The sequence below is a fragment of the Silurus aristotelis genome (assembly GCF_946808225.1).
Source record: "Silurus aristotelis genome assembly, chromosome: 12".
NCBI classification, from domain to species: Eukaryota; Metazoa; Chordata; class Actinopteri; order Siluriformes; family Siluridae; genus Silurus; species Silurus aristotelis.
The window spans coordinates 9,889,372-9,914,869 of NC_139585.1; the positions used below are offsets into that span (position 1 = coordinate 9,889,372).

General features: G+C 38.5%; 2 protein-coding genes across 7 annotated transcripts in view; one reads left to right on the forward strand and one right to left on the reverse strand.

Annotated features, from left to right (window-relative positions):
* Positions 1 to 24,815, reverse strand: part of LOC310734505 (intelectin-like) — a 147,877-nt gene extending 123,062 nt beyond the window's left edge. Inside the window, exon 1 of one of the 2 annotated variants that reach the window (XM_083556637.1) lies at positions 24,812 to 24,815. The gene's annotated coding sequence lies outside the window, so the exon portion shown is untranslated. Of the gene's footprint in view, positions 1 to 13,504; positions 13,512 to 24,811 lie in introns of those variants that run through there. The other variant, XM_083556636.1, reaches the window with a different exon arrangement.
* usp54b (ubiquitin specific peptidase 54b) overlaps positions 1 to 25,498 on the forward strand; it is a 121,995-nt gene that overhangs the window by 86,894 nt on the left and 9,603 nt on the right. For 2 of the 5 annotated variants that reach the window (XM_083556444.1, XM_083556448.1), the window contains 13 exons: positions 824 to 958; positions 2,541 to 2,654; positions 3,574 to 3,651; positions 12,163 to 12,279; positions 13,529 to 13,675; positions 15,024 to 15,173; positions 15,280 to 15,451; positions 15,944 to 16,120; positions 16,491 to 17,040; positions 17,691 to 17,818; positions 17,929 to 18,087; positions 19,307 to 19,426; positions 24,566 to 24,743. In XM_083556444.1, the coding sequence (XP_083412570.1) occupies positions 824 to 958; positions 2,541 to 2,654; positions 3,574 to 3,651; positions 12,163 to 12,279; positions 13,529 to 13,675; positions 15,024 to 15,173; positions 15,280 to 15,451; positions 15,944 to 16,120; positions 16,491 to 17,040; positions 17,691 to 17,818; positions 17,929 to 18,087; positions 19,307 to 19,426; positions 24,566 to 24,743 (2,225 nt within the window). Of the gene's footprint in view, positions 1 to 823; positions 959 to 2,540; positions 2,655 to 3,573; positions 3,657 to 12,162; positions 12,280 to 13,528; positions 13,676 to 15,023; positions 15,174 to 15,279; positions 15,452 to 15,943; positions 16,121 to 16,490; positions 17,041 to 17,690; positions 17,819 to 17,928; positions 18,088 to 19,306; positions 19,427 to 24,565; positions 24,744 to 25,498 lie in introns of all 5 variants that reach the window. The other 3 variants (XM_083556446.1, XM_083556445.1, XM_083556447.1) reach the window with 3 other exon arrangements.

Here is a 25,498-nt window from a genome sequence, read left to right on the forward strand (position 1 = left end):
GAACATTTTTTTTGTGCATCCTATATATCTTCTAATTAGGAAGTGTGGGTCAGTGTCTCTGGAGCAGATACCTGGGGCTTGAACCCCTGACTTTCCCATTAGTAACCAAGAAACATAACTGTTGAACTAATCTGAATAATAGAGTTGGACATCTCTAATGGATGCTAGAGAAATTTGACCCTTCACTTATAACTACTATACACGTTACACAAAAGTCATCGCACTCTTTATTAGCATAGTCAACAGACAAACAAGTATACAATCAGCAAGTGTTTAATGTCACCACCACCGAACACCAAAACAGATCTTTTCTCCCAGTGGCCATTGGACCTTCACAATGCTCATTTATTTACTTTCAGTAAAGCTTTTGTTTTCAGTGGATCCAGTATCACTTGAATCAGGACTACACCCTGAATGTGGTGCTTGTTGTTCACAGGACACTTTGCATTAGGAGCAATGTAGGGAAGTCAGGTCCCCTATATGCTTGATTTTGAAATGATAAGTAGTTTTCAATGTATTTCTTTAAGTCTCAAACTCCATAACACTCCTTTTAAGCCTCTCAATCCTTTCTTTGACATTTGCTGTTAACATTAAATTCAGTGTTAATTCAGTGATAATTTGGTATTTTTTTCATTTCTTGTAGATGTTAAAATATATTAGAATTCTTGTCTACAGTGGTAACTGAAATAATAGTGTGAAAGGTTACCACACAGAGTATGCATGTACCGATGGCATGAGGATCTCAATAGGGCTATTTTTTAAATAATAGTGATAATAATAATTTTTATTTATTTTTTATTTTATTTTATTTTATTTTTTGCAGAGCATTTTTGCCCAGTTCCAGTACAGCAGTGAGAAGGTGCTGCCCTCGGATGCCCTGCGTAGTGCTCTGGCTAAGACCTTCCAGGATGAGCAGCGCTTTCAGTTGGGCATCATGGACGACGCTGCTGAGTGCTTTGTAAGACCCGTTATCCTGCATCTCTCATTCATTCTCAGTTTCGATAATCTTTTCGTTATGGTCTCACCCCTCCCATGCCTTCTTTTTTTTTTTTTTTTTTTTACATTTCCTGTGTCTCTGTTCCTCATTTCTGTTGTTATTGATCTGATACTGATCGTGTTCTTTTTGTGTGTATATTGTATAAACATACATTGGTTCGAGGAACATGAGCAAAAGCAGGTAGATTGACAGTGTAGGCAAACAGAGGTAGTTAATAATGTTTTCTCAGTGCCAGAGTTGCCTTTGCATTATTTCATGACAGTGGCACTGACAAACAAACTGTTTTTTTTTTAATAGCACCTTCATAAAATTTTTATCTCAACCATTCATGCTTCATGTATTAGTCAATATTTGCATTGATTGGTTCACTACTGTATTTTAGTGCGTAGTGTGTATGCGAAGACTCATTCAACAAGCTGTATTCATACCATTGCCCACTTCACTTATCCCAAAACTGATTATTCAGCCTGTACCTGATTAAGGAATGAGGGTTCTGTTTATGGCCTTAAAGGACACAAAACATCAATACTGATAATTGAGGAGCATGGCTGAGATCATTCACAGGCTTAGCAGTTGAAGCTCAGTTGCTGAAGGAACCTCTGATCAGCTCTATCTTAAACAGCTATTTATATGCAGCTGATTCTTTATGTGTCAGGACTTTGTACACTCAACATGTGAGAATTTTTTTTTCTCTTGGCCACAAAAGACGACGTCATAGGAGTGTTATTTAGTTCAATTAGCAGCTCTCTGGGAGCTCTGTGGCATGGTGCTGTTTTAGGCTTCGGCTCAGTATTTTTAACAGAAGAGCTGTTAAATCTGGTTGCTACTGTGAATTTGGACTTGATATGAGTCGCTCGTTTATGAGGCGAAGACAGGCATCGGGCCAAGTGGGTAATCATCTCACCCTATACTATACTCATATAGCACTGCCTCATCGTGAGTAGAAGAAATGCAGGCCACACATCAGCAGCACTCATAATTTCCTTTAGTCAAGTTACATGCATTACACATCTGCAATGCTACGTAGGACAAAACCCAGATTAATGTCTAAGCAGGAAATGACACGCACTTTTATTACTGATAGTTGGAGTGTTTACTCACTTCTTAAACGTTGTCTAGATGTAGCCGTGTACTATTTGTTGAAGGTTTCTCTCGCTGTTTCTCCCTTTTTTCCTTTCGTCTTCCATTTCTTCCACTTTCTCTTTATCCCTGTCTTCCCTGTTGTGTATCCCTGCGTCAGGAAGTAGCAGCGTGATCGATTGATTTAAAATTTCTTCAGCCAGGGATTCAAAAACACCTCTTATGAAATATAGATGTGTTTTTTTCTCTTGATCAGATTAACATGAAGTGATTGCTGACAGTGAAAAATGAACAAACTAAACAGACCGGCCCAGCTTCCTCGACACACGCAGATACCTCGCTTTCACAGCAGCAAGGCCCTAGTGCAAATATCCTAAAGGCGAATGGAAAGCGCACACATACACGTACGAACAGCTTTACGCACAGAGAGAGGTAAAATTATTATTATTTTTTCTCTGGATAGGAGAACCTGCTCATGCGTATCCACTTCCACATTTCCGATGAGACTAAAGAGGACATCTGCACAGCCAAACACTGCATCCCACACCAGAAGTTTGCTATGACACTATTCGAACAGGTCAGTTATATGACTATGATCTTTCGCTATGATATTTTTCTATTGACTCCAGAATTATTGCCACCTTTTAATAAAATCTGAATAAATAAATGGTGAAAATGATTTTCCCTAATAAGTCTTTGTAAAGTGTAAAGTTTGTTTTCTGCAAAAACTCTGGCTTAAAAATGTTATATCTCTAACAAGCTAAGAACTGTAAACGTTGCGTTATTTATTTAATTAATTCATTATTATAATTAATTAATTGAAAGCCAACCGTTTTTTTGCTTAAAAAATATTATGTTAAACACTCAAATCTCTCTCTATCTTTTCCTTCAAATCTTAAATGATCCAGATCATCCAGAATTTATTTTCTGCATATGCTGATCAGATTTTTATCATATTGTTTATGAACAAGGTTCCAGAGTGCACATCATAACTGCAAAATAGTTTGCAGAAAAGGCTATGCGTTACTTCCAGGTTAAATGTTCCTCAGGTGAAATTTCTTTATACTGTTATTCATGAATCTTTCAGTAACAACATAACAACAAACATATTGCTAAGAATTTTGAAGATGATCATGATAACACTAGTATCTGTTAAATTTAAAGCTACTCGTCCTGGTATTGTTGCACCTATTAAAAAAAGGCGTAAGACATTTTGTGAATCTCTTGTGTTTTTGTGTAACTTTTTTGTATACAATAAATTTTGCTTGTTCTTTTGCCAATAATTTATAGTCAATTGTATGTGATTCCATATTTCCTCCATATAGAATTGTAGCAGTGGTCATTTCTCCGCTATACTGTAAATCTGTAAAAAAAAAAAACAAAAAAAAAAACTGTACTGTAAAGAGTGTGTCATGTTTGTGTGTGATTGTATGTATATATGTTTGTATGTATGTATGTATATATGTTTCATTAATGATTTCATTTCTGTCTTCTAGTGTGTGTGTAACAGTTGTGGAGCTACTTCAGACCCTCTCCCCTTCATTCAGATGGTGCATTACATCTCCACCACATCTCTCTGGTAAGTGGAGAACTATGTCACACACACACACACACACACACACACACACACACACACACACACACACACACACACACACACACACACACACCATGTATTTTTGAATGAGCCACACTTCAATGTTACAGCTTCAGTTCAGCTGAGTGGGACTGGCAGCTGTGCTGTAGAATTGATAGCAGAAGTGTGTGAAAGGAGAAAGGGAGGATGGAGGAAGTGAAGCCCATACTCCCAGCATGCCTGTGAAGCTGAAATGGGGCTCTATATCACACGTTATTAGCTGTCATTGCACATATCACACCCGTGAGAGCCATTCCGTAGAGCGATGTAAAGGAAGTCTTGGCTTGGAGGGATTCCTTCTCAGTCGTGCACACTTACCTACATAATCACTTTACCTACATAATCACTCACTCGTACACACACACACACACACACACACACACACACACACACACACACACACACACACACACACACACACACACACACACACACACACTCACACTACTTTTACTGTCTACTCAGTAAAATTACTTTTCTGCTCTGTTGGATCATAAAAGTCTTCATTTGTCTAGAAATACATACAACTAGAAATCATTTCTTTTTTTTTTAAACACTAAATTACCGATACTGAAACGAATATCCCACGTTTTGGGATAGCACCATTAACACCTGAATAGCACCAGAAGCATCATGGGACTTGATTTTTCTGCTTTCTTTCCATTGTAGTCACATGTGGCACTCAGTTTATTCTTTATAATCAGTTAGTGACTTGATTTTAAAGATTGAGCCCTTTAATTACTTGCTCAGATTGAGTATGGCTTCTGTAAATCAGCAATCAATTGTACTTGGAAGTCACAGTAGCCCAAACGTAAACATAAAAAAATGCAATAGTATCCAAGTACTATGATTTATTATGGCTATAATGTAAATGCTATAAATTATAATAATAATTTGATCACAAGACTTAGTCAACTCAGTTTTTGTGAAAGACTCTAATGTTACTCTCAGCACACCAATCTTTTCATAGAATGATATTAATGAGTTAAACACTGATTGATATCTAATAAATTATCATGAGCCCAAAAACCTTTTTTTCAACGACTACAAAAAAATAATTTGCACAAATAAGGCCACGGGTATTGTAGCAAGTTAGTCAGGAAATTTTCCTATCCTTATTCCTCACAAAATGTTCTGCTTGCTTTTACACGGTTTGTTCCTGCTAAGTAGCTACCACCAAGCGGCAATAGCGGTTCTAGCTTGAATGATGCCCTGGGTGAACCACGCCTCGACCCAATTGATTAGTTTTATCTTTCAAAATCTTGTTTATGCTTCAGCTACCCTCACTGAATGAGTGAGGCATATTCTCAGAGCAGTCCACGAATTTGGATACATTTCTGAGCGCTTCCTTTCATGTATAAATAATCACTCTAAATGCATTTATTGCACAATTAAATACACGTCATTGTGCACACTTTATTAAAATTTTAGAACCAAGAACCATACAACTTTTTGGCTAAATGTAGCTCTACTTGAGTAAACTACGGATACGTGAAAAATCTACTTAAATACAGTAACGAATTACATTTACTTTGTTACTGTCCACCACTGATTAGCATTAATCAGCATTAACATTTTGCCAGTTAAGTAATATTGTCAATATACAAGCATTTATATGAGCCTATATGCCCCAAAATGTATGTACTTTTATTGTACTTCTCAGTCATACTACTGGCTAATCTTTTTTTTTAGCCATATGTTAATTTTCTCCCAGATTGTTAGCACAATGTTGGAGAACCAATCATGCACTATAGTTTACATGCGTTGGGGTGAAAGATTTTAATGGCCTGCTATAGCAGAGCACAACCCTATTAAACACCATTTGGGATAAATTAGAAAGTTGACTGCACCCCAGGCCTTTTTACCGTAAGTCAGTACCTGACTTTACCAACAGTGGAACATCTTTTCAGAAGAGTAGAAGTTATAACAACAGCAATTGGATGCTAAAGATGGAATGCTCAAACCTTTGGAATCTTATGGTCAGGTGTCCATAAACATTTGTCCATATAGTGTAAATGTCTGATGCAAGAGAGTAGTATATGTTGCAAAGAATGTCCCATATCACACATATAAGGTGTTCAAGTGACTGTAAGAGCCCATGTATTTGTATTTGTCAGAATTTTGAAGATTTGTGTGCAATCTTTTTTTTTTTTGCCAGTTACAGCTGCTGAAGGGGAATTTATTCGGATGTTTCTGTGACATCTGTACACTATGATAAGATAGAACTTTACTGATCCCAAACAAAATTCTTTTGCCAGAGACTGCTTCAGATTACAAGAAAAATACATGTAAATGAAATATAAATGAAAAATAAATTAAATATTCTATATTTACAAAAAATATATAAAAAAAAATGCAAAAAAGTATTGCACCTATTATATTAAATTATTATAATATAGTACATTATATATTAAAGTACATTGTAATTATTGTGAAATTTTTATTAATGCATATAATGGCACAGTGATACTGTCAGAGTTCATTGTGTCAGCTCTGCTCCCTACTGAACGGGGAGGAGTTCTAGAGGTTGATATCCACTGATAGTAAACAATTTTGATGGTCCCAGTCTTTTGCTGAATGTGCTCCGGTAGGACTCAGGTGTCGCGTGTAATGGGTGTGACGCATTATCAAGGATACTAAGAAATTTTCTTTAGCATTCTTCTTTCAGACACTTAAACCAGAGACTTCAGGTCCACTCCCATTAACAAGCTTGCATCCCTTATAAGCTGTTTTGAGTCTGTTGGCATTAGCTGTCTTCACCAGCAAACTACAGCTTAGAAGATGACGCTGGCTATTAAAGGACCACTGACCAGACATAACATTATAACATTATAACATTATGACTGGTGAATGAATAATCGGAACGAATAACACTGATTGTCTCTTCATCATGGCACCTACTAGTGGGTAGGATATATTCTACAGCTAATGAATATTTTGCCCTCAAAGTTGATGTGTTAGAAGCAGGAAAAATGGGCACGCGTATTGATTTAAGTGAGTCTGACACGGGTCAAATTGTGATGGCTCGACGACTGGGTCAGAGTATCTCCAAAACTGCAGCTCTTGTGGCATGTTCCTGGTCTGCAGTTGTCAGTATCTATCAAAAGTGGTCCAAGAAAGGAACACTGCGACAGGCTCGTTATGCATGTAGGGAGTGAAGGCTAGCCAACAGATGAGATACTGTGTTTTAAATTGCTAAAGAAGTTAAATCTGTTAATGCTTGACAGGTCAGGACTGTTTTGGCAGCAAAAAGGGGACCAACACAATATTAGACCAGTGGTCATAATGTTATGCCTGATCGGTGGCCATAATGTTGTGTCTGGTCGGACTTGAGTCTCCTAAAGAAGTACAGGCGACTCTGATCTTTCTTATCTTGAGTCCCTTGAGAGTATTTACATTATTTATGATGATGATGATTATCCTCTTGAAGTGCCTGACTGTCTTTATCAAATCCTATATCATGTCAGAAAGAGACTACAAGCTTTTTGTGTACTGTCAATATAAATGTAGTCGTGACTGGGGACTGTCTCTTGTGTATTCTGGATGTGTCCTCTTTCCTTCTAGTACGTAACCTTTTAAAGCCATGTGTTAGAAATGACAGGGTGCAATTGGAATGCAGATCAGGCACTGAAATCAGTCTTCATTTGTCCAGGTGGATTGCAGTGTCTTCTATGGTTTGTGACAGAGTTTAAAAGTTTCAATCAAATAAAAAGCAGTAAACGATCTATGAACACGGGTTATGAAAGACATTTTTTTTTTAGAAGCAGCATGCTATGACCTCCGTAGTAGACGTGAGGGCAGCAGCAAAATCGATTTCATTTAGTCCACCAAGCTTGGCGAGCATGAGGGGTAGCACGATGTCTGCTGAGCTTTTTGTGTGACTTGCTGCATGCTCATAAGCATCCCAGTTCACACGCATACCCCTTACATCTCTCCAACATCCCTCTTTTCCCTGTTTCACACACACACACACACCCACACCCACACACACACACACACACACACACACACACACACACACACACACACACACACACACACACACACACACTGCAGTAGAGTGTGTGGCTGTCTGCATCACACTGTAGCAGTAAAAGTACAGAGTGTTCCTGCGTGCTTAGTGCACGTTCCCTATCACCCTGCCTGTGGTTTTCACAGAACAGGCTCAGATCTCTTTTTCCTACACACACACACACACACACACACACACACACACACACACACACACACACACACACACACACACACACACACACACACAAACACACACCAAAAATGATCTTTTGTGTACATAGGCAAAAATGCTTATAATAATTAATAAAAAAAGGGGGGTTGGAAAATTGGTTGTCATCTTGTTGTATGGCTTCTGTATGTATTTGAATGGTGAATTGTGATATGTTATTCTCTGTGGAGGTTGTTGGTGTTGTTTTAGGGGGTTTGTTCCCAGCTCTCACAATATAAATGTCAAATGTTTTCGTTTTTCTTGGCTGACCCGTTTGATGTCTGTTTGTTAGTACAGCTTCTTCTTCTTCTTCTTCTTCTTCTTGTTCATCTTCTTTCAGCTTCTCTCATTAGGGGGCGCCACAGCGGATCATCTGTCTCCATACCCCCCTGTCCTCTACATCTGCCTCTTTCAAACCAATTACCTGCATGTCTTCCCTCACCACATCCATAAACCTCCTCTTCGGCCTTCCTCTTTTCCTCCTTCTTGGCAGCTCTATACTCAGCATTCTTCTACTGATATACCCGATGTCCCTCCTCTGCACATGTCCAAACCATCTTAATCGGGCATCCCTCACCTTGTCTCCAAAACATCCCACATGTGCAGTCCCTCTAATAAACTAGTGTCTAATCCTGTCCATCCTCATCACTCCCAACGAAAACCTCAACATCTTCAGCTCTGCTACGTCCAGCTCTGCCTGCTGTCTTTTACTCAATGCCACTGTCTTTAATCCATACAACATCTCAGGTCTCACCACAGTCCTATAAACTTTCCCTTTCACTCTCGCAGATACTCTTCTATCACAAATCACTCCTGCCCCTCTTCTCCACCCACTCCACCCTGCCTGCACTTTTTTCTTCACTTCTCTAACACACTCTCCATTACTTTGCACTGTTGACCCCAGGTACCTGAATTCCTCCACTTTCTCCACCTCTTCTTCTTGCAACCGCACCACTCCACTGCCCCCCCTCTCATTCGCATACATGTATTCTGTCTTACTCCTACTGACTTTCATTCCCCTTTCTCTTCAGCGTGTACCTTTACCTCTCCAGGCTCTTCTCAACCTGCTCCCTATTCTTACTACAAATCACATATCATCTGCAAATAACAAAGCAGCACACTCCTTCTCCCTTCCTTAGACATCCTTCCACCTTTCAAAATCTTGTTAATCAATATAGTTAAAAACTCCACTGCCATCTCTCCTAAACATCTCCATGCTTCTACTGGTATGTCATCTGGTCCTACCGACTTTCCACTCATCCTCTTAATTGCTGCTCTCACTTTCTATCCACTCCACTTCCTGCTTCACCATCTCCACATCATCCAACCTCTCTCTCTCTCTCTCTCTCTCTCTCTCTCTCTCTCTCTCTCTCTCTCTCTCTCTCTCTCTCTCTCATTTTCCTCATTCATCAGCTGCTTAAAATACTCCCTCCACTATCACATCATATGAATGTATTAATGCAAAATAATTTCAAATTTTGTTACCTAATGAATGTATCCAGGCTAAACATACACTATATAGAACCCAAACAGAGAAAAGATGATGATGATCAGGTGATCAGGAATGTTTCTGTTCTCAGTCATGTTTACATCACTGACTCCTTTCGTCTCATTCACGTTAGCCCCATACTTCTTGTTGCCTTCTGCCTTGCTTGTTGTTAGCTTCGTAAACTAGTCTACATCTGTGGTGCGTGAGAGCCAGGAAATTATACACCAGTGGCCGGTTGAAAAAGCCACGCAATGACAGGAAATAGGTTAATGGAATGAAAAAACATTGATCATTTCACCAAATAGATTTAAACTAAAGTAACCAGTCTGTTTTAAAAATGTAGGATGTAGAAAGTACAGATATTTGTATAAAATTGTAATGAGTGAAAGTAAAATGTTGTCCAAAAAATAAATAGTGAATTAAAGCACTAATCCAAAGAAAATCTAAAGCACAGTAACAAAATATTTGTACTTCGTTACTTCCCACCTCTGCTAATAAGCTCAGACCCTTCAGTATTTAATGTATAGTTAAAGCAAAAGAATTGGCCTTGTTGTTACAATACTTTTGAAGGGGAAATGTACAGGATGTATATAAATGATGTTATATACAGTGTATGAATCAAAACATTATCTCTATTTGTATTTAAACATCAGGAGGGAGTAGCCCAACCTGGAAGTTTGAACTTGCAATGATTTATACAATACATGCTTCCTGGGAGACACACACATTAATAATTCAGTTTCTTGCTTTAAGGAAAAATGTAGGTTTGCACAATGGACTTAATGTTCTGTGAAATTTACAGGAAACAGCAAGGTTAGCAAAAACCGGAAAGCCCGGTCAAAATTGTCATACTAAATAACTAATATAAGAGACGCCGAGAAAAAAAGGTCAGATATTTTAGCGTCAGGACTAGTGGGACTGTTAAATCATGCTGTCCAGAATGTGCAGAACTGCTGAGTGAGGTGGGAAGCAATAGAGAAAATGGTGAATATTATTTGTCACCTTCACAAAATTGAACTTAAATCAGCTCCAATTTCCATCACTTCACAGCGTGGAAGATAGAAAGTGTCGTTTTTCATCCGTAAATGGTTTCTGGAACATCCTAAAGGGTGAAGCTATTTAAAGGAGATTACTATGTGCTTGTACATGTGGAGTTTTAGACACCTGGATAGATGAGCAATTTTCCTCCCTTAGTCTGTCACGATTAATAAATAATTCCCCAATGTCACCACATCTCACTCTGTGAATTCTCATAATCTCATAATTTATTTTCCATAGTGCGTAGGCTGCATACAAGCGAGCATTTTAAGGAATATCTCAGTGCAGGCAATGTAATGTATATTTTTATGCCTAATCAGCCAACATCTGAACACAAAGCTAGTACAGCAGTGGCCTCTTTCATTTGCTGGGTTAATTGACATTCTTCCATACGAACCATCACAATAGGACAATCGGTAAAGTCGTGCAGAGAGAGCTCTAGTCTGATTGATTGGCTCCAATGTGTGTGGCCGTTTGGCTCTGTATTTGTGTGCGTAGATGTTGTTCGAGCCCTTGGGGGTCTGTCTCGGCACATTTCCCCCATTATCAGGACATGCTGACAGCCAGTTCAGTTCTGTAGATATGCTTCTGAAACAGTGAAGTAAGCTTTGGGAAATATTAGTTGCTTAAACACGGCTTTCCTTCTGCTGCAGTTATTGTGATGATGGATTCTAGATGAAGCATAGCTTCATTTGCTTCTCATGCCTCCAAGTGAATACTGATTTGCTGAGAACCAGTAACTGCTTCATGACGACTTTATAGAGACACCTTATGTTTGACACATTTATGAGAGACATTTAAAGTGACTGTAATTAGTTTTTGTGAGCAGTCTACATTTATTCAATAATAAGTAGGGCTGCACAGTGATCAGTAACAGCTGTAGTAAGTTTTTACTGCTTTTTTTAAACCGGAAGGTTTAATATCTCTCAAAGATTGTGTTACAGTTTAATGTTTCATGTCTGGTCACTGTTTTTAGTAGCTCCCTAAGTTTTGTGTGTAAATGCAAACATTAACAAAATCTCTATTTATATTTGGGAGCAGGGGTGTGGTCGAGCGTTGGCTGCAGATGGAGAGAAGGCAGGACAAGCTGGCTTGTGTCTTGTTACCTGCCAGTTCAAAATGCCTCCTCTCAGTCCGCAGCTGACACACAACCACTGATCCACTGACACACTATAACAACGATTACCATATTATTCAAGACATTTCCATGTACTCCGAACGGAATAGAAAGCCTGTTTACTCCAGGCTGAAAAAACAATGTTGGTGGAGTCATTAAATGTATAAAATGCATTACTTAATCATGTAAAAAAAAAAAAAAAAAAAAAAAAAAAAAGCTAATTTGCTACTTTCACCATGAAGGTTTTAGGATAAAGCAGTATTTTTTTAGCAGATAAGCATCTGCCTAGATGATAAAGCAGAGAAAGTTTTTAAACTCTATATGCAAAACCTTCTAATACTGCAATACAGTGAAAGGTTATTCTAGTTATTATACCAAAATGATCTATGTTTCACACTTTAACATTGGTACTAGATTTTGTCAAATTTATAAATAAACTCCATTTGGATTTTAATTCCAAATATAAGCTTGTTTGAATGAACAGGGTTTTTTAAGTGCACATACATATCTTGAATGTCTCGATATTCAGTGGTTTTGCACAAGTGTATAGCTGGTGCTTGAGGACATGTTTGTGTCTTTGCTCCTCTGCTGCAGTAACCAGGCCGTGCGAATGCTTGAGTGCAGGGAGAAGCCGACCCCAGACATGTTTGGGGAGCTTCTGCGCAATGCAAGCACTATGGGAGACCTGCGTAGCTGCCCGGTGAGTGCACACGCACGCACACACACACACACACACACACACACACACACACACACACACACACACACAGAAAAAAATCCCACAAAAACACACTTATATAGAGAGAGATTTTGTAAAGATGTTAAAGATTTTTTGTGGAATATATATCATAAATCTCCTCGTATTTGTTCATTAACAACACAAATCTTTTCAGTGGCACCTCTATGGCGAACTGATTAGTGAATTTTTTTTTACTTTGGAAAATCCCCTGTGACCAGAAAAACTCAGACCTCAGCACTTTTTAAAGGCAGCCGTGTTCCGTCACCTTGCCGCTGCTTCACATAGGATTACATATAAAACATGCACTGGTGTGTAAAAGCACTTAAAAAAGACTGACACCTGATGATACCCACCATACTCAGAAAAGTGGCAATGTTTCAAGAGACCACATTGTCCTATTCCGTTAAGCTGCTGTCATATTATTGCTCTTTTGCCCTCTAGACCACATGCTTTTAAGACACAACATGAAAATAAAACTAGAGCTTGTTTCTCTGGTAAGGAATGTGTCATAATTTTACTATTTCATCTGGATTAGTATGGATGGGGAGATCAGGATTCAGCTCAATTTCACTTATAATTACTGCTTGCTCGCATTTCCCGAATTGATCCCTGGAGTTAGCAGGACTAAGCTGTGGTGAGAAATTGAAGCTAAGATTCAGATTTTTTTGGATCTTTGGCACTGTTTGACAGGATTAAGAGCCCACATTATTACTTTCTTTCTGATGGGATGCTGGGTGTTTGTGTTTGTCCTACTGCTGCAGCTTATTAGTCTGTATCTCTTAGATGCTCTGAGGCCAGTTCTGAGAAATGCACTTTTTGTGCATTTTTTTGTTTTTTAATCCCTATCCAACCCTGGTCGTGTGCCAGCCTGATGCCCGCCTGCTGCCTTTTCTCTCTCTCGACTGCACAAAAGCAGAGCTGGGGTGGGCACAGGTCAGGCTTGCCATGCCACCGATCGCCAGGCGTTTCTCCTCCTGTTTCCGCATTTCCTCTGCCAAGCAGCTCAGTGGTGGGCAGTGACTCAAAGAAAACTACTAGAACATTGGGTGCTGAACATAAGGCCGCTCTGGAACTTGTAGCCATTTTCCAGAGAATATCTCTTTTTTTTTCCTTCCTTTTCTCACATATTGAAGCACACACAATGACAGAGTTGGTGTTTTTTGTCTTGGACACACAGTCAAACAGAAACTCTTCTGTCTCTGTTTCTCAGAGTAACTGTGGAGAAATGTTGCGCATTCGCCGGGTTCTGATGAATTCTCCTGAGATCATCAGCATTGGCCTGGTGTGGGACTCTGACCATTCAGACCTTGCGGAGGACGTAATCCACAGCCTGGGCACATGCTTGCGTCTGGGGGATGTAAGACACAGACACACGCGCACACACACCTACCTATATTTTTATTTACTATAATTATTATAAATAAATAAAAAAAAATAATATATATATATATATATATATATATATATATATATATATATATATATATATATATATATATATATATATATATATATATAAAAAAAAAAAAATATATATATATATATATATATATATATATATATATATATATATATATATATATATATATACACACACACACACACACACACACACACACACACACACAGTACAGACCAAAAGTTTGCACACACCTTCTCATTCAAAGAGTTTTCTTTATTTTCATGACTATGAAAATTGTAGAGACACACTGAAGGCATCAAAACTTCAAAGTAGCCACCTTTTGCTTAGATTACTGCTTTGCACACTCTTGGCATTCTCTTGATGCCTACTTTGAAGAACCTACAATATGACATATTTTCAGTTCACTTTTTTGTTATGTATATAATTCCACATGTGTTAATTCATAGTTTTGATGCCTTCAGTGTGACTCTACAATTTTCATAGTCATGAAAATAAAGAAAACTCTTTGAATGAGCAGGTGTGTCCAAACTTTTGGTCTGTACTGTATATATATATATATATATATATATATATATATATATATATATATATATATATATATATATATATATATATATATATATATTCATTATACATGTACTTTATTTACTTTAACTGGGGATGGAAAATATTTGTTAGAAGGCCTGCAATGTGTCCATAAAAGTTTATTTTTTATTTAATTTTTTTTACCAGAACATTTATCATCATGTTTTGCATTAGATTCACAGGAATTATTATATACTGGAACATTTTATGTATTTTATTTTCTGTAATAATTTTTTTATATTTTATATACATGGAAAATGGTAGGCAATTTCTCACAATAATGTTTGTAAAAAGATTCTAGCAGCATATAATAATACTGGAAACAAATCAGTATATAGGCTGATGAAATCAACAGAATGCAGAAATTCTAAAAACATTGATTTTTGATCGCTTCATAGAACATCGAATTGACATCCAATTGAATCATTAGCTCTATAGATATACCCAACCCCGACTTCAATCATACAACTTTTATGGCAGTACTGTTGTGTGAAATGTATTCATTAAACCATTGCTGTGAAGCGTATCAGTCTGGATGCCCTCAGTGCTGATGAGCCAGTATTCCCCATAATGATTTAGTCTTTCTCTACAGTTCTGTGGGTGGCTCCATGCGTACCCATGCTAACTATACACTTAAGTCAACTGCTTGATTGGCTCTTGCAGCCCGGCTTCACACGTTTTTTTCTGTGCTTTGTAGCTGTTCTACCGAGTGACGGATGACCGAGCTAAGCAGTCAGAGCTCTACCTGGTGGGCATGGTCTGTTACTATGGCAAGCATTACTCCACGTTTTTCTTCCAAACAAAGATACGCAAGTGGATGTACTTTGATGACGCCCATGTCAAAGAGGTAATTCCTGGAGTGTAAACAAGCATTTAGTTATTTCATTCAATAAGGTAAAGTTAATTAAAGTATGGTGTGTGTTGTGACTGCTGTGTGTGTTTGATTGTTAAAGATCGGGCCCAAATGGAAAGACGTGGTTTCACGATGTATAAAGGGCCATTACCAGCCCTTGCTGCTGCTCTATGCTGACCCCCGTGGGACGCCTGTGGCATCGCAAGACATGCCTGCTGCTCAGCTGGAGCTGCACCACTGCAGCAAAGCAGGCTACGACAGTGAAGACTCCGGTAGGAGAAAGAAAAATTGAAGCTAGAGAAAGAGGAAGAAGGATGAAATGTGTAGAGGAAGATATGTTGAAGATGTGGGTTATTCTGAATAATTAAATTGTGACTACAGTTCTATGTGCTTTTACACCAACTGGCCACATTAAGATAAACACCAAAACCAGTCTTCGTTTATATACAGTACATGTATAGCGTTTAGTAGACACTCTTTTCCAAAACATCTGAGCAGTTGAGCCCATGAGTGTCAGCTTGCTGGTGCAGAGATTTGAACTTACAATTTTCGGATCAGAAGCCCAATGTCTTGATCACTGATCTACAACTTCCCTTTATTGTTCTGCTGTCACTTTGTTAGCAAGTCTAAATATTGAGTTGTACCGTGCATTGTAAAGAAAAAACAGACATTTCATAAAAATCTGTAGTATAGTGATAGGATTTCTTTGCCATATCCCTCAGCCCTCAGTGAAATCAGTGTCCTTTTGGTTGTTATGTCTTCAGGGAGGGAGCCGTCCATCTCCAGCGACACACGCACAGACTCTTCCACTGACAGTTACAGTTATAAGCACTCACGCTCACACCACGAGTCTATGGCCTCACATTTTTCCTCAGATTCTCAGGGAACTGTGGTGTGTAATCAGGACAGCAGCGGCTCACATAACAGCATGGGCTCTGCAGGTAACAATGTGATCCTTTTATCCTGCCTGCACACACAAACATACTAAATTACCACATTTTCTCATAGTCTTAACTCTTATGTTCTATTTATTTAGCAATGGCAATCCCATTTATTCGGCCCATCTATTTTGATTTTATGGCATCGCAGCTATAAAATACCCAATATAACTGTATGAACTTTATAGAACTGTAAACACAGCCCATTCACCTGCTTGTGAATTTTCCTGACAGGATTTGTAAGTAGTAGAATATTATAGAGTGTGTAATCCCATTTTATTTGTTTCATTTCGTTTTATTTATTTTTATTTCACATTGTTTCTTTCAGGTCTGATTAAACTGAATATGACATAAATGTGAATTCTATATCTAGGTGATGTCCTTAAAGAAAAGGCAACTCCTCAGTCCCCACCCCGGCCATCCTCTGTAGGACGACTGCCCGATTATAAGAAAGTGGGCACGGGTGCTGGAGGATCTGAACCTGGGCCACATGTCAGGGACTGGGAGGATGAGAGCACCAGCAGTGAGTCCAAGTCCAGCTCCAGTGGAGGACGCTACAGGCCATGTTGGAGGCCTAGGCGAGAAGCGCTGAACATCGACAGCATCTTCAGTCGTGATAGACAACGGCTAGGCTCAAGTCCACTCCCCGAAGATGCCATCCCTCAAATGTCTAACGAATCCTTCCCTGGGATGGGAGCAGATGTCATGGACTCCAAAGAGACCCAGCCTATGAATATAGTTGGAGGCGAGTCTAACATAGCAACGGGGCACCTACCAGTCCCGGCTGCTCTACGTGGCATGGCTCAGCCTCCAAGATTAATCCAGAGGATGGAAAGCGGCTATGAGAGCAGTGAGAGGAACAGCAGCAGCCCTATCAGCATGGACATGCCTCTCAGTGAGAACCTTAGCACCAGTGCCCCCAGGTATTCCACTCATGTTACTTTAGACCTTTTCGACACTTCAATATATTGACTCAATATATGATGCTCTTTAGCCACACTACTTATATTCAATGATAATTAGGAAGCTTGGCAGGTAATTATCATGGATCTTGGATGTGGGTGCAGTTCACAACTCTGCATCTGCTAATTTCTCTCTTCAAGCTGTAAAACCAAAGTGTTGGAAATGAGTGCAATAAAGAAGTGCCCTGTTCATATTGTGCACAGCTATAATTAAACTCAAATTCTGACACTTTTTTATTTTGCAATAATGGAATAAAAAACTGTCAATGTCTTCTATATTTGATAGTCGTCTTATAAAGTTGACAGTTGAATTTAGTGTACACGTTTACATTGTCCATTTGTCGAAACAAGAAATCCACAATCCTTTTTTAATCACTCTGTTTTGTTATGGTTGCTATGGTGACACGAATAACTCCTTGAATCTCCAAGGCAGGCTGTGGGGAAGCATAACTAAGCTGGCTTTTGTATTGTTTTAACAACGTGACATGGGTCATAGACCTGAGTGCATGAATGCAGAACAATATTACTGTCTATAAAGTATATAAATATAAAGTGTCAGACTGTGATCCTCATTTGTTTCACTCCTGGCTACCCTCTTGTTCTCACCTCAGGGAGGCCAGCAGTAAAAAGCAGATGACGTCAGGGCCATCCTGGCGAACGGTGCCAAAATCCAAGAGCAGCAGTGCCATTTTGCAAGACATGCGATCACCAAGCTGGAGCAGCAGCCCTGTAAATCTGGGTAACTGCAGCAAATGCCAGCATTCACTGCCTATTGAAACTACTAAGTGCTTAGAAACCTGAATATATATTCATGTATGTATGTGTGTACGCACATGTGTGTGTGTGCAGGGGAGGGCCGCAGTGAACTTGACGAGCTGCAGGAGGAGGTGGCCCGCAGAGCAAGGCAGCAGGAGCTCCAGAGAAAGAAAGAAAAGGAAAGAGAGGCAGCCATGGGCTTCAATCCCAAACCCAGCAAGTTTATGGACCTGGATGAACTCCAACACCAGGGTAAATACCACACAGGACAGGCGACAGACAACTGTTCCTGCCAGTTACATAAAACAGTTTTGTTATCAGGACACAGATGAAAGACTGCTCGCTCAATGACAAAAATTTAGGGATTGTACTTGTTTAGTCAACTTCAAAATTATTGGCACCTTTAATGAAATTAAACAAATCAAAAAAAATAAATACAGTGATCCTTGCAAGTATATTTCCTGGTTAAAAGCATGTTATTATGTTTGAAACAAGTCAAAGATCCACATAAAGTTTTAACCATTCGGCAAGAAACAAGTCAAAGCACTGAATTAATCATATTTCAACTTTTGGCCACATGCAAGTGCACTAGGAAATGTAAAGTGACAATAAATTCAGCTTTTAAACTTAATACTTTCTCAGTGCAAGAATTAAACTGTCTTTTCACTATACTACTTTTCAACTGTAATTCATTTATCCATCTTAAATGTTTTATCCTGGTCAGGGTCACGATCAATAAAGGAAAAGTGTGTATTTCACACCAGTCTGCCTTCCAGCTTTTATTAGGTTGGAGGACCAGTAAAACGTGCTAAAAAACCCATACAGTAACTGCAGTCTACATCCATAGTAACTTGAGCTCAGGTTGGAACCAGGAAGCTTGGAGCTTAAAGCTGCAATTTCACCACTAATTACTTGAAAGTTGCCAATAATTCTGTTGTTGGTTGTATTGGGGTGTGCATTTCTGCGTACTTCCTCTCTCTGGGTTCAGTAGCTGGGTTACTGTATTTGGGATGCCCTAGTGGGAGAGGAAGTAAATAACCAGAAAGGAACAGGAAAAGGGATGAACACCTGGACCGACACCTGAAAGTTCCCAGGAGTGAACCAAACGTCTGTCCAGGTGTTTCCCTGTCCTGTACATGTTTGTACAGTGAGAGTTGAGCCCTGCAGCACATTAGGATCATCAAGAGACTGAAGCAATACTATATTTACTAGTATTCATATTTTATTAAGACAGCTCTTGATTTGTTCAGTAGTCCTAACTGTAACACGGTGTGTTTCTCAGTACGAGTGCATGCTTCTATGTCTTTGTGCAGCTACCTGGGTGCATCTCTACTGGTGATACTTTTGCATCTTTTGTTTCTGCATATAGTGGCGAGGTTTATGTGTGTCTCAGGGGCTCGCTGGCGTGCCACAGGCAGCGTGTGTGTGCGTGCATGTTTTCAGCAGCCTGGCCTTGGTGTGTTAATTGCAGGGAAGGGGTGCAGTTTTAAGTGCTGCCTGGCAGAGGCGGATGCTCTGTTAGAGCAGTCGCTGCGCCTGGAGCAGGCTGGAGACCCAGCCACCGCCCTGGCACTCTTGCGCCACATTGTGTGTAAGTAATGGTAACTGTGCCCCTGCCTGCTGTTCCTAGTATTAGCGCAAAACACGCCCACCCTTCCCACCAATGTTGCCTCCTGCCCCACAGCTGTCTGCTTGCATTTGTCTGCTTTCCGCTTTCCCCTCTGTACCTGTCCTAACGTTTGTCCTTTCCTTCTGTTTATCATCCTTTTCTCTTCCTCAACCTGACTGTCTCTCACTCTCTTTTTAAGCTACTGCATTACTCATGTATTACTCAGGCTTGGTGAATTAGTGCTGCCACTGATAGAAGGAAGCTGTGGAAGGAAGCTGTGGTGTTGAAGTGGTTCCTGGAAAGGGTTATCAAAAAACTTTTTTTTACATCAGCTTCTTAACTTAAGATGGGCTAACCATGGATGTCCAGAAGCAAATCTATCCTTAAACTAATTTTCTACCAGACATAGTAACCACAGCTTGCATCACTTGCAGTTCGGTCTTTAGAGGCTTAGCCAGTGATGTGCAACAGGCTAAAAATATTCATGTTATTCCAGTTTCTACTCTTTTTGACATTGAAATTGATGCAGATTCCATGTTATTTAGTAGCTCATAACCTTTTAGGCATTTTGAATGATTTACATAAAGAGCATTTAGACTGCAAGGTGAATGTACTGTAAACATTTTAGTTTAAACTTTATTAAATTGGTTCAGGTTAAAAAGTATAGAATTTAGAAATTGAAGAAAAGGCTAGGATGCTTTGTATTTAATATTTGACATTAATTTAATTTTCTTGGAAAAACTTCAAAAAGCAAATTTGGGTGATAATTCAATGTCAAGTAGCTTTCTTGTTGATCATATATGGTTAAGCCACAATTACAGTGTATGATTTCTGGCCCAATTTCTTTGTTGCAAATTAAAATACACTTTATAAAACAATTCTTAGAATATTAAGTCATAAAGTCATATGCTATGTTCACATTTGCAGTGATTATTTGCTTATCAGTCTCTGTATGTGTAAGACAGCATTAGAATCTATAATCTAACATCATGACTGGTGTGCATTTAGTGTCATGGCGATCATGTGGTGGTAGATCATGTGGTGTCATGGGGATGAGGATGTGGTATCTCAGTAGTTAAGGCATTGGACTTTGGTTCAGAAGGTCACAAGTTCAAATCCAAACACCACCACGTTACCACTGCTGGGTCCTTGTGCAAGGACCTTAACCCTCAACTTTTTCGGATGTATATATTAGATAATTGTAAATTGTAAGGATAAGGGCATCTGCCAAATACCATAAATGTAAATGTAGAAATACAAATAAATTAATATAACTTTCCCAGCATAAATGTCTGACCCCTTATGCAGGTATACAATATTATATACATAATATACAATATACAATATTATAATATCCTTATTATATAAAGCTTGCTTTGAGGAAATGGTGTTCCATGCCTTCCTTTATGTTAAACAGCTGCAATGTCTTTTTTTTTTTTGCCTTTTAAAGGTTTTCTCCAGACATAACTACCATTTATACTATTAGACCTGTTATTATTATAGAATTTTGCACATGGATCGACCTGAACGATGAAAAACAAAACACAGTCATTTTCTTTAACCACTGACATCTATACTGTATAATCTAAGAGCATAACATCACAGTTTGTTATGGAAAATTAGGGCTTTGCTGAGATCATCTCGTACAGTGTCACAAGTAAATGACTGCATATGCTAGATAAAGCATACTTGTTTTTTATCTGTATTTAATGGGTATTAGCATCTGTTGCAGGTGCACAAAAAATCTCATATGTTCAGAATTTGTGATTGTCAATGTGTATATGTTTCTATGGCCAGTTAAAGTTAAACTATATCCGATGCAATATTCTGCCACCCCGTGCATTAAAACCTGGACACACCACTGATGCTAATATGCTAGGCAGTGTAGCCTTATTAATATTAAAATATAGTACTCAACATTCAAGATAAATTGAGCAATTGCAACAGGACATTAATTTCAAGAGCAGCAGATGGTCATCATTCCTAACTTTGTAAATGTGCTTCCTGTTGCTGAGTTTAAGATTGAAAATTTCATTTAAGCAATAAACTATTTAATTGTACAAAGGTAAACACCTGTTCGTATTAATCGGATGCTATATGAACAATTTTTTTTTTGGAACGCACATGGTAAGTGCTCTATGCAATTCTGTCACTTTTTATGATATTTCGTACAGGTCTGTTCACACAGCAAAGAAACCAAGGCCCACCAAATATTAGTCTTGTCTGGATCAGTTTGTCATATTTTTAGACTGGCTTTTTTCACTCAGAGTTCTGTTGCCAGCATTTTGTTCATAGAACTGCATGATTAATTAAGGAAGAATAATTTTTTAAGCCAGGCAAAACACGCCACCAAGCTATTTATACCACGCCCAACTCACAAACTGCTATCCAGGTCAGCAAACACTCTATGTCCCTCCCTTTTCTGCTTTGTTTTTGTGTGTGTGTGTGTGTGTGTGTGTGTGTGTGTGTGTGTGTGTGTGTCCTGCAGGAAAGGGAAAAGCCAGGTTGTATAAATATAGCTTTTTGAAACCCTTGTCCCATTCTGTCTTGCCTGTCTAACACCCTAAACCCTGTCAAAGTCATCGAGTTTTTAGGCTCTGAAAAGCTAAAGCTCAGTCTCAGAGGTGATGACTTCAATGTAGTGGAAAACTGTAGCCAGTTCTTTCAGATAAATGGCCCAGATTAAGGACTTCTGCTGTGACCTTGTAGTCCATAAGTGGTACTCTCTCTTCCTTGGTCCCTCTCTGTCTGTCTGTCTGTCTGTCTGTCTGTCTGTCTGTCTGTCTGTCTGTCTGTCTGTCTGTCTGTCTGTCTGTCTGTCTGTCTGTCTGTCTGTCTGTCTGTCTGTCTTTTCCTTTCATTCCGCCTCTTTGTGTGTCTCCCTGTCTGTGCATCAGTGTGTTTATTCCAGCTGTGCTCCTGCTTGCTGTGTGTGTGTGCGTATGTGTGTCGCGCTGCTGGCCCAAACCCCTCCTGTCCTTCCTGTCCCCTCGCCTGTCTCTCTCAGCTCAGATTTGAGAGGGGAACGTCAGCAGCAGTTACACTGAACCAAAGAGCAGCTGGTGTTGACAGCCTTAAATACTGAAAATAGCACATTTATGAAAGGCAGAATTAATGATCTTTCAGGCTTGAATAAAACAAGTTTCAGGGAGCCATAGCAACACCCCCATGCCATTTTCCATGTAACAGCTGCAGACAGGAGAGCAACCTAATCATCTTCTGTTAAAGATGTGTGAATAACTAACAATGACTTTGTACTGCTTAAGAGAAAAATAATACCGTTATAAAAATAGTTCTAAACTGTAAGGCTGCAAAATAATTTACATTTTAATTGTGATCGTGATTTTGTTTGAAATAATTAACCCGAATTATGATATTGGTCAGCAAGACTTACATTTATTGTGCAATGCATCATGTAATTTAATTGTGCATGAGATTGGGTACTGTTATGGAATGCTGATATAGTTATTTTAATTCTGTGCATGTACTCTGTATATATATATATATATATATATATATATATATATATATATATATATATATATATATATATATATATATATATATATATAGTATCTGATCAGGCATATCTTTATGACAACCTGCCTAATATTGTGCTGGTCTTCCTTTTTGATGCCAAAACAGTCCTGACCCGTTGAGCATTAACAACTTTAATTTCAGCAATTTAAGCTCAGTAGCTCGGTTCACCAATGTTCCATCCTCTGGACCAGTTTTAATAGATACTGATTACTGCAGACTGGGAAACAAATCCTCTTGTTCACTTGCTGCCATATATATATATATATATATATATATATATATATATATATATATATATATATATATATATATATATACATACTGTATATATACTGTATATATAGTTATATATAACTAAATATAACTATATATAAAACTATAAGTATATAACCACAGTACCCAATTTAATGCTCTTTATATATTTATATATATGTTTGTATATATTTATATGTTAACTGTGTCATGAGTTAACTCGTGAATAATTGCAACTTTCATGATTAATGTCCTTTCATTTAAAACCAAACTTAACATAGAGCATAAAGACCAAATATTCTTGTATATGTTTTAAAGTAATTATGGTGTTTTAATTACGTAAGTCAGGACACCAAACGGAACCTTTGCTATGTTTCCACACGGACGGTTTTAATTGCCAGATGTGTGTATCATGGAATATTTTGGTGCTTGATTGGAGACTTTGTGCATCAATAAAACAAATGTTTAATGACATATCTTAGTAAATAAAGGAAGTTGTGAATAAATGTGTGTTGCGTTGAAGGTTTAAATGTTGCTTCTTTTATATATATTTTTTTATATTTTTCAATAAAAATGGTCAAACAGAAATACGCGCAGCATAAATCATGCATTAATTTTGACAGCCCCAACATTTTTCTTTTTAGTAAGAGATGCCACAACTATTTTTGAGGAATGCCAGTCCATTTTAGAACAGTGCATTGCAGATATTATAATGAAAAATTTTAATTTTAATATTGAGCAAAAGTTTTGTGATCACTTTATATGTTATAATGCAGCCTTACTAAAAAAGAGCTACTTTTCCTAGGAGTATGGTTATTATTGGGTTCTCTCCTGTTGGGACACCAGGACAGCCTTGTGCTTCTCCATACCTCCTTTAGTCTTACTTGACATGTCACTCATATGAAATGGGTATGTTCAGTGAGCAAAACCCTGCACAAGATTTCTTCTTATAGGAGATCAAACAGTCCATATTCATTTTACTGGGTTTGTTATGTAGTTAAGGCTGTTGTGATAAAACAGTGTGCAAAGCTTTGCCTATTGAACACAGCCTAGGCCACGCTCTTGGATGGTGGAAGTTGGGCGATTTCCCCTCACCTCCTCTCTTCTTTTTTCAAAACTCACTACTGTCGTTTCTATAACAACAAAATGGTGTGCATGCGGGCCCCTCATAACTCAGCTCTTTCTTTTCTTTTTTCTTTTCTGCATTCCTTTTCTTTCCTTTTTTCTTTTCTTTGTTTTTGTCTTCTTCTTCTTCTTTCTGCTTACTTTCCTTTCTTCTTCCCTTTTTTTGTTGTGTTTTTCTTTCCTTTTCTTTTCTACATTTTGTAGCTAAACTAAGATTTTCCATGCATGAGGGCAGTGCTAACACTCATAGCAGGACTATGGCTGCTGACGCCAAGCTGCAAAAATGCATGAGGAGAGCTCGAGGCCTACAACAGCGCATTCAGCAGCAGCAGCAACAGCAAGAGCAGCCGCAGGAGCCCATCCGCCCACAGGGGCCTCGCAGGTACCTCCACTGTCTCCTCCCCTGTGTGTGTCCGGCTTATTGCCTATCCAAAACACTCAGCCTGCTCCCTTCTGTCTGTGTTTTCATCTAAGAAACAGATGCCAAAGGTTTTGAGATCAAAAGAGAGATGCTGTGTGTTCTTATGTTCGCATGCCTTGAAGAGCGGGTGCTGTTATGTTGCTTGTGTCTCTGTCATATCAAAGTCAACTAGGAATTGTTTCTGAAAAAAATGTAATAATAAGTTTTTACTTTATCTGATATTAAATGTATGAAATGTCACTGGACAGTCAAAACTCCAGAGAACAAAAAGAGATACTGGATTCATGAATATGCAATTTGGAAACACCCTAACACTTCTTGCTACTGCTGAGTAAGCAGTCTGAAACATCAGTTCTACCAATATAATAAGGACCTGAGCTAATCAACATGTATATCAGCAATGGACAGCTGTGCAGGTGTATAGGTGTAACTCCCCTATATGTACAGAAACCCCTAGGAAGCCTTGCCCCTTCCCCCAACTCCCAATCATATTTTCGCCTGGTATTCCTGGCTTGACTTGAATTATTTGGTTTGAAGATGAATTAATAAAGCAGTGTCCAAGTATGAGGAGAATGTTTGGGAGTTCATTAAGCCATGAATACAGGTTGTTTCATCTCTGAAAATAAATAAGTGTATAATGAATGAACAAACCCAGCATGTCACAGATCATTTTAATAGTAATGATAATGTGATGTCTGCATGCTTGCACTCCTGCA